At 38.9% G+C, this 15,860-nt stretch overlaps 1 protein-coding gene across 3 annotated transcripts in view; it reads right to left on the minus strand.

Moving 5' to 3' along the window:
- The window catches only part of DNAJC1 (DnaJ heat shock protein family (Hsp40) member C1), a 202,022-nt gene extending 188,790 nt beyond the window's left edge, over positions 1–13,232 (minus strand). The window contains exon 1 of one of the 3 annotated variants that reach the window (XM_033852435.2): positions 12,754–13,223. In XM_033852435.2, the coding sequence (XP_033708326.1) occupies positions 12,754–12,951 (198 nt within the window). In that variant the 5' untranslated portion in view covers positions 12,952–13,223. Of the gene's footprint in view, positions 1–12,753 lie in introns of all 3 variants that reach the window. The other 2 variants (XM_033852436.2, XM_073801646.1) reach the window with 2 other exon arrangements.
- Positions 13,233–15,860: the final 2,628 nt, after the last annotated feature.

Raw genomic sequence — 15,860 nt, forward strand, 5'->3', positions numbered from 1 at the left:
CTGCCTATATCAGACCGACTGCTTGTCTAGGTGTCTCGGGGAAAGGAGTGAAAGCCACTATAAAGCGAGGACCGGTGAATAAAAAGGAGAGAGAAACAGCCACTCAAGATGGACCTGAAAACTAAAATTCTACCTACAGAAACATAACATTTTAATTATGAAAGAGAAATTATCTCCTTCACAGTTTAATTACCTATGTGCAATTCTTCATAAAAACCTCAGTCTAAAACATCTTTGTATCACGATAGTTTTGAAGCAGACACACAACCTGCACAACTGTACACACGGGTCTTGCTTTAAGAGTCTGTAACAACTTTGGGGTACAGTTTTAATTGAATCAACCCTGTGGTCCATATTATCAAAGCCAACATACCCCAAATCATCTTATGCTTTCAACGTTCAGAAATTTCCTGTTGCTGACTTTGATGAGCCCAGGGAATTATTTATAGTAACTTCAAATCATGCTTGGTGTACTTCCAAGACAACTGTAACTACGGTGGCTTGGGTCTTCTCTAGGGTGGACTTAATACATATCTAAAGACCATGAAACCAAGTAGGCTTCTCAGCTTGCCTGTATTTTTTTTTTAAACAACTTTATTGAGTTATAACTGCTATACAAAGAACTGTGGTTTGTTTGTTTTTAAATAACTCTACTGTTGTGGAGAGAATCAACAAGTAATTATTTCTCTTGTACATTTTATTTTAGGGCATTTCAGAAAAATAATTTAGAGGGAATATATACTCAGAGGTACTCCAAAAGAAGACTGCAAATAAAGTTGAAAGTAAGTATAAGAATTATGATTTTTGGCTTTACATAAAATTCCCATTGAGTACTTTATCAAAAACTTAACAGGTTGTTTCATAATCCCCCATTGTTAGACATAAATCAAACAGACTGGATGACCATCTTCGGGGAGAGCTACAGAAGAGACTCCTACATGAAGAAACAGGTTAGATATTGGTGAGGTCTCTTCTAACTTCAGGATTCTATATCCATTCTCCAATTTTCGTTGTTGTTTTTTTTTCCCTTAGCATAGAGTTTTTAACATCTCTGACCCCACTGCAATTCTTCCCTATAACGGGACTATTTAAAACAATAATAGCCAGGTATAAGAACGATCAATATTAAGACTTACTTCTTTTCCTTAACTTATGAAATTACAGAAGACAAAAGCAAAAAGATCAGCAATTAATCAGTCCAAAATAAAGCAGTACTTTTAGGAGCTGTGTGGAGATGGCAAAGGTGGCTAGTGGAAAAGGATGCCTCTGGAATCCCTAATTGATATTATAATGAGCCAAAAGACTCGCACACAAATAGAACTGCACCTGGAAATCCCTTTTTAAAATTACTTAATTAAAGATGTTATAATAATCAAAATAGATGACAGTAGAGAATATAGTGAATATTTCATAACTAATAATATATTTGATGGATGAGTTTCAGAATAACTAGGGAGAACAGGCAACCTCAAAGTTAAAATTGCAAAGTAGGAACACTGGTGATTTCTTGGTCAAAGCATCATTAAAGACCTAATATATTAACTTAATAACACTTTAAGAATTATAAAATATAACAGGCTAGTCAGCAAAAGTAAACGACCAAATTGGATTAAGCTGATTACTGAAAACACCCTCAGCAGACAGACCTCTATGCATGGACGTTCAGAACCCATCGTCCCTAGAAGAGCAGCATGTACTATACTAACAGCCTTTACAGGCCAAAGAAAAGAATGGACAAAACGGACAGAAAACTAACTAGGAAGATGATATATAGCATAACTGGAACAATCCTAAAAAAAAGCAAAACAGTAAAAACCACAATGAGTTAAGACACAAAAACAAAACCTACAAACAATGTCCCTGACAAAATGGAAACAGCAATCAGTGATTTTTATCCAAAAATATTTAGATATATCTATACAACACAGAAATGTTCATTCTCTAAGGTTGTGCTATCCAATGTGGTAGCCATTAGCCATATCTGAGCACTTGAGATGTGTTAGTGCAACACAGAAATCAAATTTTTTATTTAATTTGAGTCATTTATATTTAAATTTTTTTAATGATACTTGATTCAGTTACTAGAAAGCTTTTTAAGTATGTTTGGAAGAACCTGAATACATGACTCTACTTGTTAGCTTGGAAGAATTTGATTACATGAATCTACTTGTTAGCTGCACATTCTATGAAATCTCAACACAGATTAAGTATTTTCAATCAAAATTGAGTATTCAAATTGAAGTGTGCTAAGAAGTATAAATTAAAAATATATACCAGATTTTGATGACTTAGTAAAAAAGCTAAAATGTGAAACGTCACAATAACTTTAAAAAATGTGATTACATGTTGAAATAATATTTTTGATACATGGGATTAAATAAAATATATTTTAAAATTAATTTTACCTGTTTCCTTTTTACTTTTTAAAATGTGGCTTTAAAAAAATTTTTAATTACGTATGTGGCTTGTATTATGTATCTATTACACAGTGCCGCTCTAAGGGATCAATGGCTTTAAAAAGAAAGTCATCTGTCAAAAATCTGAAATATATGTCAGTAAGGTGGTATTTTACTTACAAATCCTGATCTCCTACTGTCACAAAGTATTACTATAGGCTACTCAGAATTGGTATACTTATACATTCCAAAGACATTTGTATCCTCTTCACACAGATTGTTACCAACCATTAAAGTATTCCTCTGAGTTACTGCAAACTATGGGTATGCAGTACCCATAGTTACTTAATGGTCACTCCACCATCCAGAATAAGTAATCAAGTAGTAACTGAAGGACACTAATTCATCAGATTCCTTGATTCCTTTTATATCCAGATTCACTCACCAATATGTTAACTAATGCTCTTGGTTCTATGAGAGCTAAATGAAGATCTTTAGTATAGCAAAGATTTTGATAAGAGTAATTACATAGGACAATTTTATTTTTATATGTATACACATATATAACACAGGCTTATAAAATTTTCCCTGGAAGAAAAACATTATAACTGCATGCCTTCACAGTGCTCTTCCAACTTTTTCCATACCGTGGCATTTCACAGAAAATTACATTTGTAAGACATACTGGAGTTAAGTCCTTTCCAGGGAGGGCAGCACCGTCCCAGCACACTAACTTACTGCACACCAACTGGGAAGCTCAGGCTCAAAGGTCATTGCAAAAAAATCTCTGAACCATATTTTATTTTCATTTGACTTATATTTTATTCTTACTTATGCCTACAGTTGTGAAAATACAACCCCTCAACATTTCTAACAACAATCTACAAAGAAGGCCACAAGATGGAAATACTACTCCATTACAGTATTTGTATTGATGTATTTTTTTTTTCTGTGTACATGTCCCTCTTTCTGTGTATTTCCTACTTTCTCCTTCAGTGGTATTCTCAGCTACTGTCTCTATCCCTAACGTTTATATTGGTTCCTCCACCACTCTGTTTTAACTAGCATTATTAGAGAAATATTATAAATACTTTTATGATCCTTTTTAATTTTAAAAGCAGGCAAATAATTAAAATATTTACTTCTAGCTCAATATTTTCCCGCCTCTCTAAAATTAATGATGATTTTTATTTACATATTTTTCTCTGATAGGTAAAAATTCTTTAAAAAATTTGCTACCCGCAAAGTAATAAGTACTCCAAAAGCCATTTACTGGAATACATTCTGTTGCTTTGTAAGGTTACAGATTTACTTCATGTTGATACCCTTCCAAACTTCCCTGGAATTCTTCTTTGACAACAGTCCTCAAAGCAGTTTATGAGCCTTACTTGAAATTTATTTTCAGATCTCTTTATCAATCCAAAGCGTACTTACCCAAGTTTGCTAACCCAATTTAGTCATCAAATTTAGCTCCAAATGACTATAAGCTATAGGCAAAAATCAAATCCATCTTAAAAGTTTACTATTAATGAGTAAATCTGCCAAACATGTTGCAGGCTTTTAAAGCAACGCAAAAGAAGAAGTTTCAACAATGTTTTGAGAGGTGGCAGCATTGCTGAAAACCTGCAAAGCTTTCCACAAAACTAATTTCAAGATCTAATTTACTCTAAGTTAAACATATACTTGCAAATGTGTGATACAAAAAGTCACACTAATTCTGTATAACTACTATAGAACTGCATAGCATGGCAATCATTTGAACTTTATATGATATACTTAAGTACAAGGAACAACAAGTTCCAGTCACCCTACATTATACATACATATATTAACTTCCTTAAATCAAATTTAATCACCAATATTAATACAAAACACTACTTAAAGTCAGAGAAGAACCTAAATACTAATCTTTTATATGTTAACTAAAAGTGTGGTAATTGAAAATAACTGCTAATAAGATCTGCTTTTTTTTTTTTAATTCCAAAAATGTCAGAGGCTTCTTGGTAATTGGCCATGAGATAGCTTCCTTAACCTGATCCATTTTAATGGTATAAAGTCCTTAAGTATTGGCTAGAAATATGAAGCCTCTACTTTCCTTAGCAGGCACATATATGGACCCTAGGATTTCTCTATGGTCTGTTCAGACTTTCCCAATAAATGACAACAACAATTTTTCTGGTCTTAACTCATTTTGACTACTGCTTACTACACATGTCACAGCGGGGTCTCATGTAGCTTTTAAAAATTCTTGTACCTTCTATAATCAGGAGTTGTATGTATTCCAGAATTTGTTTAATTAATTACTTCCTTTTAGAATTTAGTGTTTGCACTCAGTGGCATTTTAATACTGCTTTTTTTCCATTTTAATACTGCTGCTTAATACACTACCAAACGTAAAGTAGACAGCTAGTGGGAAGCAGCCGCACAGCACAGGGAGATCAGCTCGGTGCTTTGTGACCACCTAGAGGGGTGGGATAGGGAGGGTGGGACGGAGGGAGACGCAAGAGGGAAGAGAGATGGGAACATATGTATAACTGATTCACTTTGTTATAAAGCAGAAACTAGCACACCATTGTAAAGCAATTATACTCCAATAAAGATGTAAAAAAAAAAAATACTGCTGCTTATACCATGACACGTGTCTTTTTATTTAATTCTTGATCTTAAACTCTTACCTTTAATATTTAATTCAAATTCTATTAGCTGACCATGTAGCTGCACATAGCTTTATGTCCACTGCTTCACTGGCACTAAAATGGGCATTTTGTCTAATAATGAAGCATACTGTTTTATGCACATATTATAACCAGAAATGTAGACAGCGGCATGCCTTGCTTTTGCAACATGCCTGATTACACGTAAGATTCCAGTTGCTGGATGATGGTAATCAGAAACACTTTCTGAGTAAGTGCATGAGTCCTAACCTTACTTAATGTAGTACTAAGGAGGATGAGAATGAGACACAAATCCTAGATTAAGTTTCTAATTAAGTGCTAATAACACTCTTAGACAAAAATTTCAGTAAATATAAGTAAAAAAAAAAATTTAGCTCTTCAAATGGAATACCATGATGTTACGTAAAACATAATCATATTTTTACATTCATTAGTATAGGACCCACCTTTCAAAAGTAGGTGTTTTGATGAAAATAAAGAAAGGTTTTTGAAAATACATATGACTATAGCTTCATTATCAATTGGTCTAGGGTCCTGCTTCACCCAATCAGAAGTCTCTCTTTTCACTGCCACTCCTTTCCTTCCATCTCTGCACACTTCTATACAAGAAAGGCTTTGAGGGCTTCCCTGGTGGTGCAGTGGTTGAGAGTCCGCCTGCCGATGCAGGGGACACGGGTTCGTGCCCCGGTCCGGGAAGATCCCATATGCCGTGGAGCGGCTGGGCCCGAGAGCCATGGCCGCTGAGCCTGCGCGTCCGGAGCCTGTGCTCCGCAAACGGGAGAGGCCACAACAGTGAGAGGCCCGCCTACCGCAAAAAAAAAAAAAAAAAGAAAGGCTTTGGATTTGTTTTTAATTCTGGGTAAAATTAATTGACGTCATTACTGTCCAAATAGACCCAATAATGCCTGACTTAGAAAAAGATTCCCAAGACCATATAGTCTTGGAATAAGTCAGAACATGTTTAATATAGATACCAAGCATTTTATCAACTGGTGTTACTTATAACTGCCACGGAGGTTCTTCTCTCAGCAATCAACAAGCCAAGTACCTACCCTCACCTCCATCCTACCTGTATCATTCCCAACACTGAATAAAACATATGATGTTGAAATTCACCACATTACACCAATCATTGGGTAAAATGGTGACTTTTATTAAAAAGATTTTAGAATGTATCCCTAAGAATAATTGTAATAACAAAGGACAATTCCATTTCCCAGTTCAGCTTAGGGTGTATCTATGAATAATAAAAGACAAACTATTCTAGGATTGTTCTCATAATTAGTGTAAAAAAATAGTATAAAAAGAAAACAGAAACTTACAACTAGAAGAGGATTTCTGTTCCATCAGCTCTAGATTATGTGGCAAGTTTCCCAATAAACTTGCTTTTTCCCGTAAAATATGTCCAGGCAACCTCCACTAAACAGCGTATACATAAGAAAAGTAAATCAATTTTACAATAATCCAAGCTGATGCAAATATGTATACAACTAAACAAGTATTTATTCGGCTCTAACTCTATACATGATATGCTTTCCATCAGAAATATAAATGACTGGAACGTTACCTACCATTCCAGATTTTGTACATCTCCCTCTCTCCAAATCAACAAATAATTTCGGATTTTACAATGAAAATGGGGGAGTGATTATTACATGACATAGATTTACAAGGGAATAGACTCACTAGAGAAAGACTGCACTATATTCAACTAACACCACAAATTCAGTGGAATCTACAAGAATCACTGGAGAGAACTGATACTCACAGTACAGATTCACCAGTCACTTATGAAAGAGATCTTCCTCTTTATTTCTCAAACCCCTATGCCGGGGTTTGAGAAGGCCCCATTAATGACTTTCTGCTTTTCCCACCCAAAAAAACTGAACACAGAAGTCAGGCAAATAGAGATCAAATAGCACCTTTATTGCTGAAAAGCTACTGGAGAATTGAGATTACGTATAGGAGCCAAGTGGGCTTGCTAGAAATTCTGGCCCTCCCATCCCCAGCCTAGACTTTTTTTTTTTTTTACATCTTTATTAGAGTATAATTGCTTTAAAATGGTGTGTTAGTTTCTGCTTTATAACAAAGTGAATCAGTTATACATATACATATGTTCCCATATCTCTTCCCTCTTGCGTCTCCCTCCCTCCCACCCTCCCTATCCCACCCCGCTAGGTGGTCACAAACCACCTAGCTGATCTCCCTGTGCTATACGGCTGCTTCCCACTAGCTATCTATGTTACATTTGGTAGTGTATATATGTCCATGCCTCTCTCTCACTTTGTCACAGCTTACCCTTCCCCCTCCCCATATCCTCAAGTCCATGCTCCAGTAGGTCTGTGTCTTTATTCCTGTCTTACCCCTAGGTTCTTCATGACGTTTTTTTTTTCTTAAATTCCATATATATGTGTTAGCATACGGTATTTGTCTTTCTCTTTCTGACTTACTTCACCCTGTATGACAGACTCTAGGTCTATCCACCTCATTACAAATAGCTCAATTGTTTCTTTTTATGGCTGAGTAATATTCCATTGTATATATATGCCACATCTTCTTTATCCATTCATCCGATGATGGACACTTAGGTTGTTTCCATCTCTGGGCTATTGTAAATAGATCTGCAATGAACATTTTGGTACATGACTCTTTTTGAATTATGGTTTTCTCAGGGTATATGCCCAGTAGTGGGATTGCTGGGTCATATGGTAGTTCTATCTGTAGTTTTTTAAGGAACCTCCATACTGTTCTCCACAGTGGCTGTACCAATTCACACTCCCACCAGCAGTGCAAGAGTGTTCCCTTTTCTCCACACCCTCTCCAGCATTTATTGTTTCTAGAGTTTTTGATGATCCAGCCTAGACTTTGAGACAGTACACTCAAGAGAAAGTCTGGCCAGGATAACAACTGCCTTACTGGTCTGTTAAGAATGAGCCTCATTACTTCTAGCTTTTTAGTTAGTTAGCTCTCCCCAATCAAGCAAAGCAGACCAAAGGTGATCACCCTCCAACAAGGTAACTCATCCATGGAAAGATGTAAGAGATGAGTCAAGAGATCAGCAGTTGTTTCTTTAAGGGAGTCCTTCCCCTTGGGTATATGTAGGATGAGTGTGCCGTAACTGTCCCTTCCTTATACAGGCTGCTACTCTGTACATTCTGTGCATCTGAAATACAGACTGAAAGAGCTTAAAAGATTTATTAATTCTGATTAAAAAGTTAAAATCCAACATTTTGTAAGCACATGTCACTTAACAATAGTTTTCTTCTTTTAACCAGGTTTTAGCATTCATTTGAATGTAAGGATGCAGTTATTAAAAATTTTCTAAGAGAAAGAGGCACATTTTCTAGCTCTATGAATAGGAATCTGTAATGACTGGCACCAAGAAAATTACTCTGATTTCATCAGAAAGTAAATGCTGCAAAATTTAAGCTAACTTAGCTTGTTACAATTTCAACTGACAGATTTTTAAATGACTATGAAGTATTTATTGTTGGCTAGAACACTGTACAAAGTATAAAGAAAGTCATGGACCCAAAAGACAATGAAAAAAATTGATCCCACAAGAAATACAGGTATCCAAGGAGCAGGGGCTGTTAGAATAAATATAAATACTGTTTGGGGACCTAGAATTTAAGTTACTAATGAGAGGTATTTCAATAACACTACTTTTCTCCTACATTCTTCTAATCTTCTACCTTGTATTCTCTGAAAAAGATGCAATATCCAAATTGGAATGCCCTGTGAACAATCAAAGCCATTCTAAAAATAGAGTGAGCCTCTGGTATGTCACCTGTACACACACGTCCACTAAAATCTTCTGGAATCCCTCTGAAAGCTTTTAGAACCAATTTGAAACTTGGGACTACAAGGAGAGGGATTCCTTTGCTGGATAAGAGCAATAAAAGACCAATATAAATATAACCTATTGAATAAAAACAGTCAAGCAATTACTCATTCGGTGAATTACTGTTTAGTTTTAGTTACCATGTTCATATTTTTTCATTTAATAAATATTTAAGTGTCTCCTATGAAGTAAATAAAGAAAGAAAATACCATTTGTCCTAAAAATGAAGTAATAACTTGACAAGGTCATAAGTCAGTAAGTGGCCTGGTTCAAGTTCTAAAAGTCTAATTCAAGCCTAGTTCAAGTTCGAAAAGTCTAATAATCTAATTGATTATTCCAATTATAGAGTTTAGGGAGTGACTGAGCAAACTACTTTAGACCTGGTGGAAAAAGGGATAAAATGGATGCCACATTAAGTCACTAATCATCCCTGGAGTCTAGTTTGGGGTATGGAGATCTCAAAAAAAAGTTTTTTTCTATTAATTGTCTCCAATTCCGCCCCCTTCCTTCTCTCCTGAACCCAATGTAACCAATCTATTGATCTCACCACTCCACTGAAACAGCTCTTGTTAAAGTAGCCAATGACCTCCACACTGTTGAATTCAACAGTCAATGCTCAGAACGCATCTTATTTGAATTATCATCAGCATTTAGCCCAGCTGATTGCTTCCTCCTCTTTAAAATACTTTCCTCACCTGACTTGAAAGAGACCATCTTTTGCTGATTTGCCTGCTACTTCGCTGGCTGTTCCTTCCTCTTCTCCTTGGCTGGTTCCTCCCATGGTCCAGCTCCCAGACCCCTCTTTTCTCTTTTACATTCACTCCCCTGGTGAACTTACCTGGTTTTGTGGCTTCAAATTACCTACGGAGTGCCAGGGACTCCCTCATTTATTATGCACAGCCCAAACCCTCTCCTTACAACTCCAGGCTTAGATAACCAACTTGAAAGTTTATTAGACGCCTCACATTTGGCATGACCAAAACCAAATTACTGATTTTCCCCCAACCATACCTGCCTCTATTCCAGGCTTCTCCATCTCAGTAACTGGCAAGTGCAATTAGACAAGTATTTATTCACTTTCTGAGGTTTAGAAAAAGCTTTCAAATTATCCTCAACTTTTCTTCCCCACTCCCCGCCTCCACATCCCACATTCAAACAATCAGCAAAATGCTGTCAGCTCTATGTTCCAATTATATCCAGAATCTGACCACTTTGCACCACCCAGGTCCATTCTACACTGTACACCACAATTATCCAATAATTGATAACATACATATCATTGATCTCCAATTCAATAATTGTTTTGAAATTTAAGTCAAATTATGTACCTCTTCTGTTCAAAACCCCCCTTGATCCCCAACTTACTTATAATAGCCAAAGTCCTCATGACTTACGTTGAAGCCCTACAAGATCTTCCCCGGCCCCCAATGACTCTGATCTCATCTACTACTGTCCTCCCCATACACCCTGCTCCAGCCACATTGGCTGCCTTGCCATTCCTCAAATACGAAGCTCCAAGGCCTTTGCGCTTAACCGTTTGCCTTCCTTGAATGCACTTATCAACATGGCTCACTCGCTTACTTCTTTCTGAGGACTTCTCTGACCATCTGACATTTATATTTACTTGTTTGGTTGTTTACTGTTTCCCCCTACTAAAATGAGTCTAGGGGTTTTGTGTTACATACTGGCCAATTCCCAGTGTTTAATATTTGGTAGGTATGAACCAAATCTCTGTTGAATGGACAACAAAACTGATTAAGTGTGTAAAGCCAGGTCACCACTCTTAAGTAACCTACCTACTTTGCTCTGGTTCCTCGTGTCTGGCTAGTCAAGAAGAGATTCGTTGGCTTTAGCCTGAAAATTACACATTAAGGACATAAGACAGGCTGCATTTGTCTCTACCAAATTTCTGGTCTCCTGAAAGTCTCCTAAGAAAGTTAAGATTCAATGTAATGTAAAGAACTTGTTCCAATCAGTTTCTCTGCTTAGGTAGAATAAAGTTTCTTCTGCATTCTTTCCAATTTAACACAACTGGGTAGAGAAACACAGATGAAAACAATTTTCTGGATTCTTCTATTAAAATGTTACCTCCACACAGAATCTTCTCAATTACCTATGCTTCTTTATTTTCCCATCTTTGCCCATATAGTTAAATGCTCTGGTTGTTCACACTGCCTAATTAACTCTGCAAATTTAATTGCATGAATTTATAAATGAAAATTCTATGAGAGTTCACATGCAAGCTAGATTACATAATCTAAAATTTAAACCACTGCTACTAAGTTTCTGTATTCTCTGAAAGGGGCTTAATTTTCCTTGAATAACTGGAAAATATCTTCAAAATCTTTGGATAGGTTATGTAAAAGGCTCTAGCTACAGAATTTAATCAACTATGGTAAGTTCTAACAAATATTCTCAATATTAAAGGCATTCTTAAAAGTCTTCAGATATATATTTCACTAGTGATTTTTACACATATTGAGACACCATTTACTTTGAAATGAGGTATACTTTATCTCTACAAGCAGGAAGTGGCACCAGGTGAAGACAATGACTAAAGACAATTGCCACATAATCGTTTGCACAAAAGAATTTGAAGTGTGAAATTCTTAAACTACTTTACAACTTACAAAATTGAAATTCGTTAAAATCATGGTGCCATGGCAACTGCTATTTTATATTCAATTATATATATTTAATTGAAAAGTAAATTTCCATTTAATGTTAAGCTCAACAGTTCACACAATTTATGATAACCTGTAGGAGTGAAATGTACACTTCACATCTGGTCACGGGAAGTGTGCCTTGAATGACAATTGTTGGTAAACATTTTTTTCCCCCATAACTATTCAAAGCATTTTATGAAGGGCTCAATCAGATCGTGTGAAATTCTAAGTCTTTAACCCCATAATTCTTAAACCAGTAAAATGGCGTCGGAGACGGGATATCTACCCTCATTCACCACTCCCAGGGTGTAAGTAAATAGCAACAAACGGGCATTACAAGTTAAAGTCTCAAGCTAGAAAAGGAAAGAAAACGAAACGAAAGGAAAAGAAAAAGACAACGATCCTGCGTTACTGGTTGGACTTCTCTTCCTGGAGCTCCCCAAGTGCCTCTACTGCCCCGAACACTTGATGGCTCCTTCTATGACTTCCAGGACCAACACTGTAGCGGCTTCAAGTTCCTCCAGATTTCTAAACTATGATACGAACGCCTAATCCAACAGGCTACATAGATTCCAAAGTACAATGCAAGAAAAATTTCTGCAACCCAGAGGCCAACCAAAATGTATTCCTGTCTTCCCGGAAAGGCAGAGGAAAGGAGGCTGCTAAAATATAGATAAGTATAATTGGGAAGGTGAAAATTTGGAGGCAGATACGACGACTACTTCCCACATTCACGGGGCAGGCAAGGAAAGGGTAAAAGATCTACCCACACCACTCTTCCTTCTTCCTCCTGCACAGCTGGGTGCAAGGATCTCCCCCAGAATGGCAGAGGAAAGAGAAGGGATCGCCACCCCAGGCTGGTGGCACCGTCCAGGCTGTCACTGAGACTGCTGTCACTGAGACTGGAACTCGAGAAAGGGAGCCAGGCGGTGAGGAATTGGGGAAGGCGGGTCATTCCCTCTGAGACTGGTTACGAGGAGATCCTGGTGGATCGGGCTGAGGAAGGCAGACGAGCCCAGTATGACCAAGTCTTGCCCCGCGTGCCCGGCTCCCTCGGAGGAAACTGGGTCAGAGTCCGCCCCACCCCCTCCTTTCCGCCCGTACCCGCACTTTTCTGCCCCGGAGGCGCAGCCCTCGGGCGGGCTGGCTGCCGGCCGGCCGGCCCCGCTTACCTGCTGCACCCCGAGGAACTGGTAGAAGTTGAGCTGCACCTCCTCCACCAAGTCAAACAACTCCAGGTCTCCGCTCTCCCAGCCGCGCGCCGGCCCCGCGGCCGCCAGCAGCAGCAACAGCAGCGGCGGCGGGAACGGCACGAGCCGGAGCCGGCGGCGCGGAGGAAGCCGGGCCAGCCGGGAGCAGGGCGCCGTCATCGCGCGGGGCTCGGAGAGGTCACCCGCCGCGCAGCGCCGTCGGCCGAGACCAGGGACGCGGCGGGCAGCGCGGGCTATGGGAACAGTGCTTGTCAGTCGGAAGCACCGGCAGCCGCCCCGGAGTCGCCCGCCCCACGGCCGGTCCTAGCCTGAGGGACAGGCTGGGCCGCGGGCGGTTCTACCCTCCGCGGACCCCCGCCCCTCACCCAGGCCTACAAACAGCTGGCGAACCAGCGCCGGGCGCTGAGGTTGCACCGGGTGGGAGAGGTTTCCCCTCGCCTTAGCCTATCCCAGGCCTTGCTTCCGGTGACATCACGTCTCCTAGCAACCGCGGGAGAGGGGGCGGGGCCGGAAGTAGAGAAACCTGCGCCCCAGAGCTGGGCCTCCGCGAAATGCCTCTCAGTCGCTGGCGCGCTCTGCGAAGCTGTGCGTGTATTGACACAGATTAAGAGACGTGGACGGTTATAGACATCGCGCATCCACCTGGAACATCCCAAATATCCCTGAAACAGCTACCTTCTTACCCTCCCCCAAATATTGAAAACTAAGAGTATATTTGAAAACTGATTTATTGATTACGGCGTCTGTTCCACACATTTCATTATTCCATCCCCAAAGATATAGGAGGAATTGAACCTAGGACTTGAAAGGGGCAAATCTAGTGAGTAATCTAAAGTATCCTTTTGAGAGAGGTGAAGAAGAAATGAAATTTGAACCAAGACAAAAAGCATACTTCTAATAATGAATTAAGATTTATAGGCGTAATACCATAAAGTAGGCAACCTGGCAGAAATTAATAAGCGTGACTCAATCATAGTCTTAGGGGAAGTGTAGTTTATCTGCTTTAGCCGATTTCCAATTGGTGTTCCCTTCCCAACTGAGGTCTATTTTTAATGACATTTAGGCTAAAAACCTCCTCTCTTTCCCATCAGTGTCTCACCTCCTACTCCATCCTCCTCCTCACCGCTATTGCCTTCTCTTGTGTGAACCGTATTTTCTTCTTAGCTTTTGCTTGACCAGTTTTGAGAGTTTGATCTCATGCTTTTCCCATCTTGGATCCAGACAGCTGAATTAAGCTCAACAGGATAATGATAAAGCTCTCATAGTAAAAATATATTATGTTTGTCAAAGGTTAGAAAAACAATACCTGGATCCAGGAAGTAAATCTTACTGAAGAAATCATTCCATTACTGCAGAGTTAAAAATATATATATTTTTTAAAATAGTTAAATGAATGCAAGTATATTTTGCTTAAAAATAATATATATGCTTGAATTAATCCCATTTTAAATTCATCATGAGGCTTAACTTTCAAAGATACAAGAGCAGGGATGTCTCAGTCAGCAAAGGCTGCTGTAACAAAATACCATAGACTGGGTGGCTTAAACAACAGACATTTATTTCTCACAATTCTGGAGGCTGGGAAGTCTGTAATGGGGAAAGGTCAGCATGGTCGAGTTCTGGTGAGAGCCCTCTTCCAGGTTGCAGAGGGCTGCTTTCTTGCTGTACCTTCACATGGTGGGAGTGTGGGGGAGGGGGAGAGAGATCTAGCATTTCCTCTTACAAGGGCACTAATCCCACAAGGTGGGCTCCACCATCATGAACTCATTTAAACCTAATTATCTCCCAAAGGCTGCACCTCCAAACACCATCACATTGGGAATGAGGGCTTCAAAATATGAATTTGGGGAGGACACAAACATTCAGTCCATAGCAAAGGGTATCACCTTTTCTGTGTATTCCCAGTTCCAAGCACAATGCATAGCACATGCTAGCATTCAGTTAGTTGAATGGAATCCTGTGAACACCTCCCCATCTCCATGCCTCCCCCTATAGTTTTTTAGTTTGATTTTTTGATATATCAGTTTTCTTAAAGTGAGAGGCATTTTTACCACATCTACGTTAGCTTACTGTTTATTCAATGATTAAAACATCAAAATAAAATGAGAGCAATAATCTTAAGAACTACTTTTACATGATATCCCAACATTCATCTTTTCTCCTAATTTGACCATTAAATTAAGTGCAGTATAACATTTGAAACTGGTGCCATATTGCCACTGATATTTTAGTGATCTGGTATTTCCCTCTTGAGCTCTATTCTTATGTTGTCCAAGAACCCCAAGGACTTCCTCCATCTAAAGGGAATAGTTCTCTTCCCAAGGTCAAGCTGAAAAGCAGAACTGAAATCTATTCAATACAGCACTGCTATTGCTTCTCACTGCTATAAGGTATTGCTCTGGAGGCTTCTTCCTACCAGTTCCAATAACACTAGTCCACTCTGAAGTGATGTCCTTGCTTGTTCTGGTCTAGGTCTCTGCAAAGACCACAATGCTATTTACATTTAGACTTCTAATTTGGCATCTTCACGTGTTCAGTCTCATCCCCCAGAGGACAATGCAGTTGAATAAATCTTCTTTTGCTGAAGCCAGGACTAAGTGAGCTCACAATGAACAGCTGTTTTCTTTATCTGGTGACATTTAATGATTCTGGGCATGGACTGATGACGCTTAGCCTGGGCAGAGGCAATGTACACAGGAAGAGAGAAGCCAGTGAAATGTTTAACAGTCTTGTGAGTTGTGTAATGGATTGGAAATGTAGAGAGGAGGCCCAGACTTACAGCCAGCTTTCCCACAGAATATTTGCTGAATTCTGGGGTCATGCAGGAGGCCGAAAGACTGAAGGATAGGAAGAGTAAAATCTCCCCACATTCTACCAGTGCATACAAAATGAACTCTACCGAAAAAGAGGAGCCTGCTTAAATACACAGGCAGTCTTCTCCCTCAAGACATTTGCAATATTTCTGAAGTTATATGAATAGGAGGATAAAGATTTAAGTTTAAAACCTCTGAAAAGCAGAAGTGAATCTGCTGGGTTGAGGAGATAGAAACCTTGCAGGCTCTCTATCA

Source organism: Tursiops truncatus, chromosome 2, assembly GCF_011762595.2.
Source record: "Tursiops truncatus isolate mTurTru1 chromosome 2, mTurTru1.mat.Y, whole genome shotgun sequence".
NCBI lineage: Eukaryota > Metazoa > Chordata > Mammalia > Artiodactyla > Delphinidae > Tursiops > Tursiops truncatus.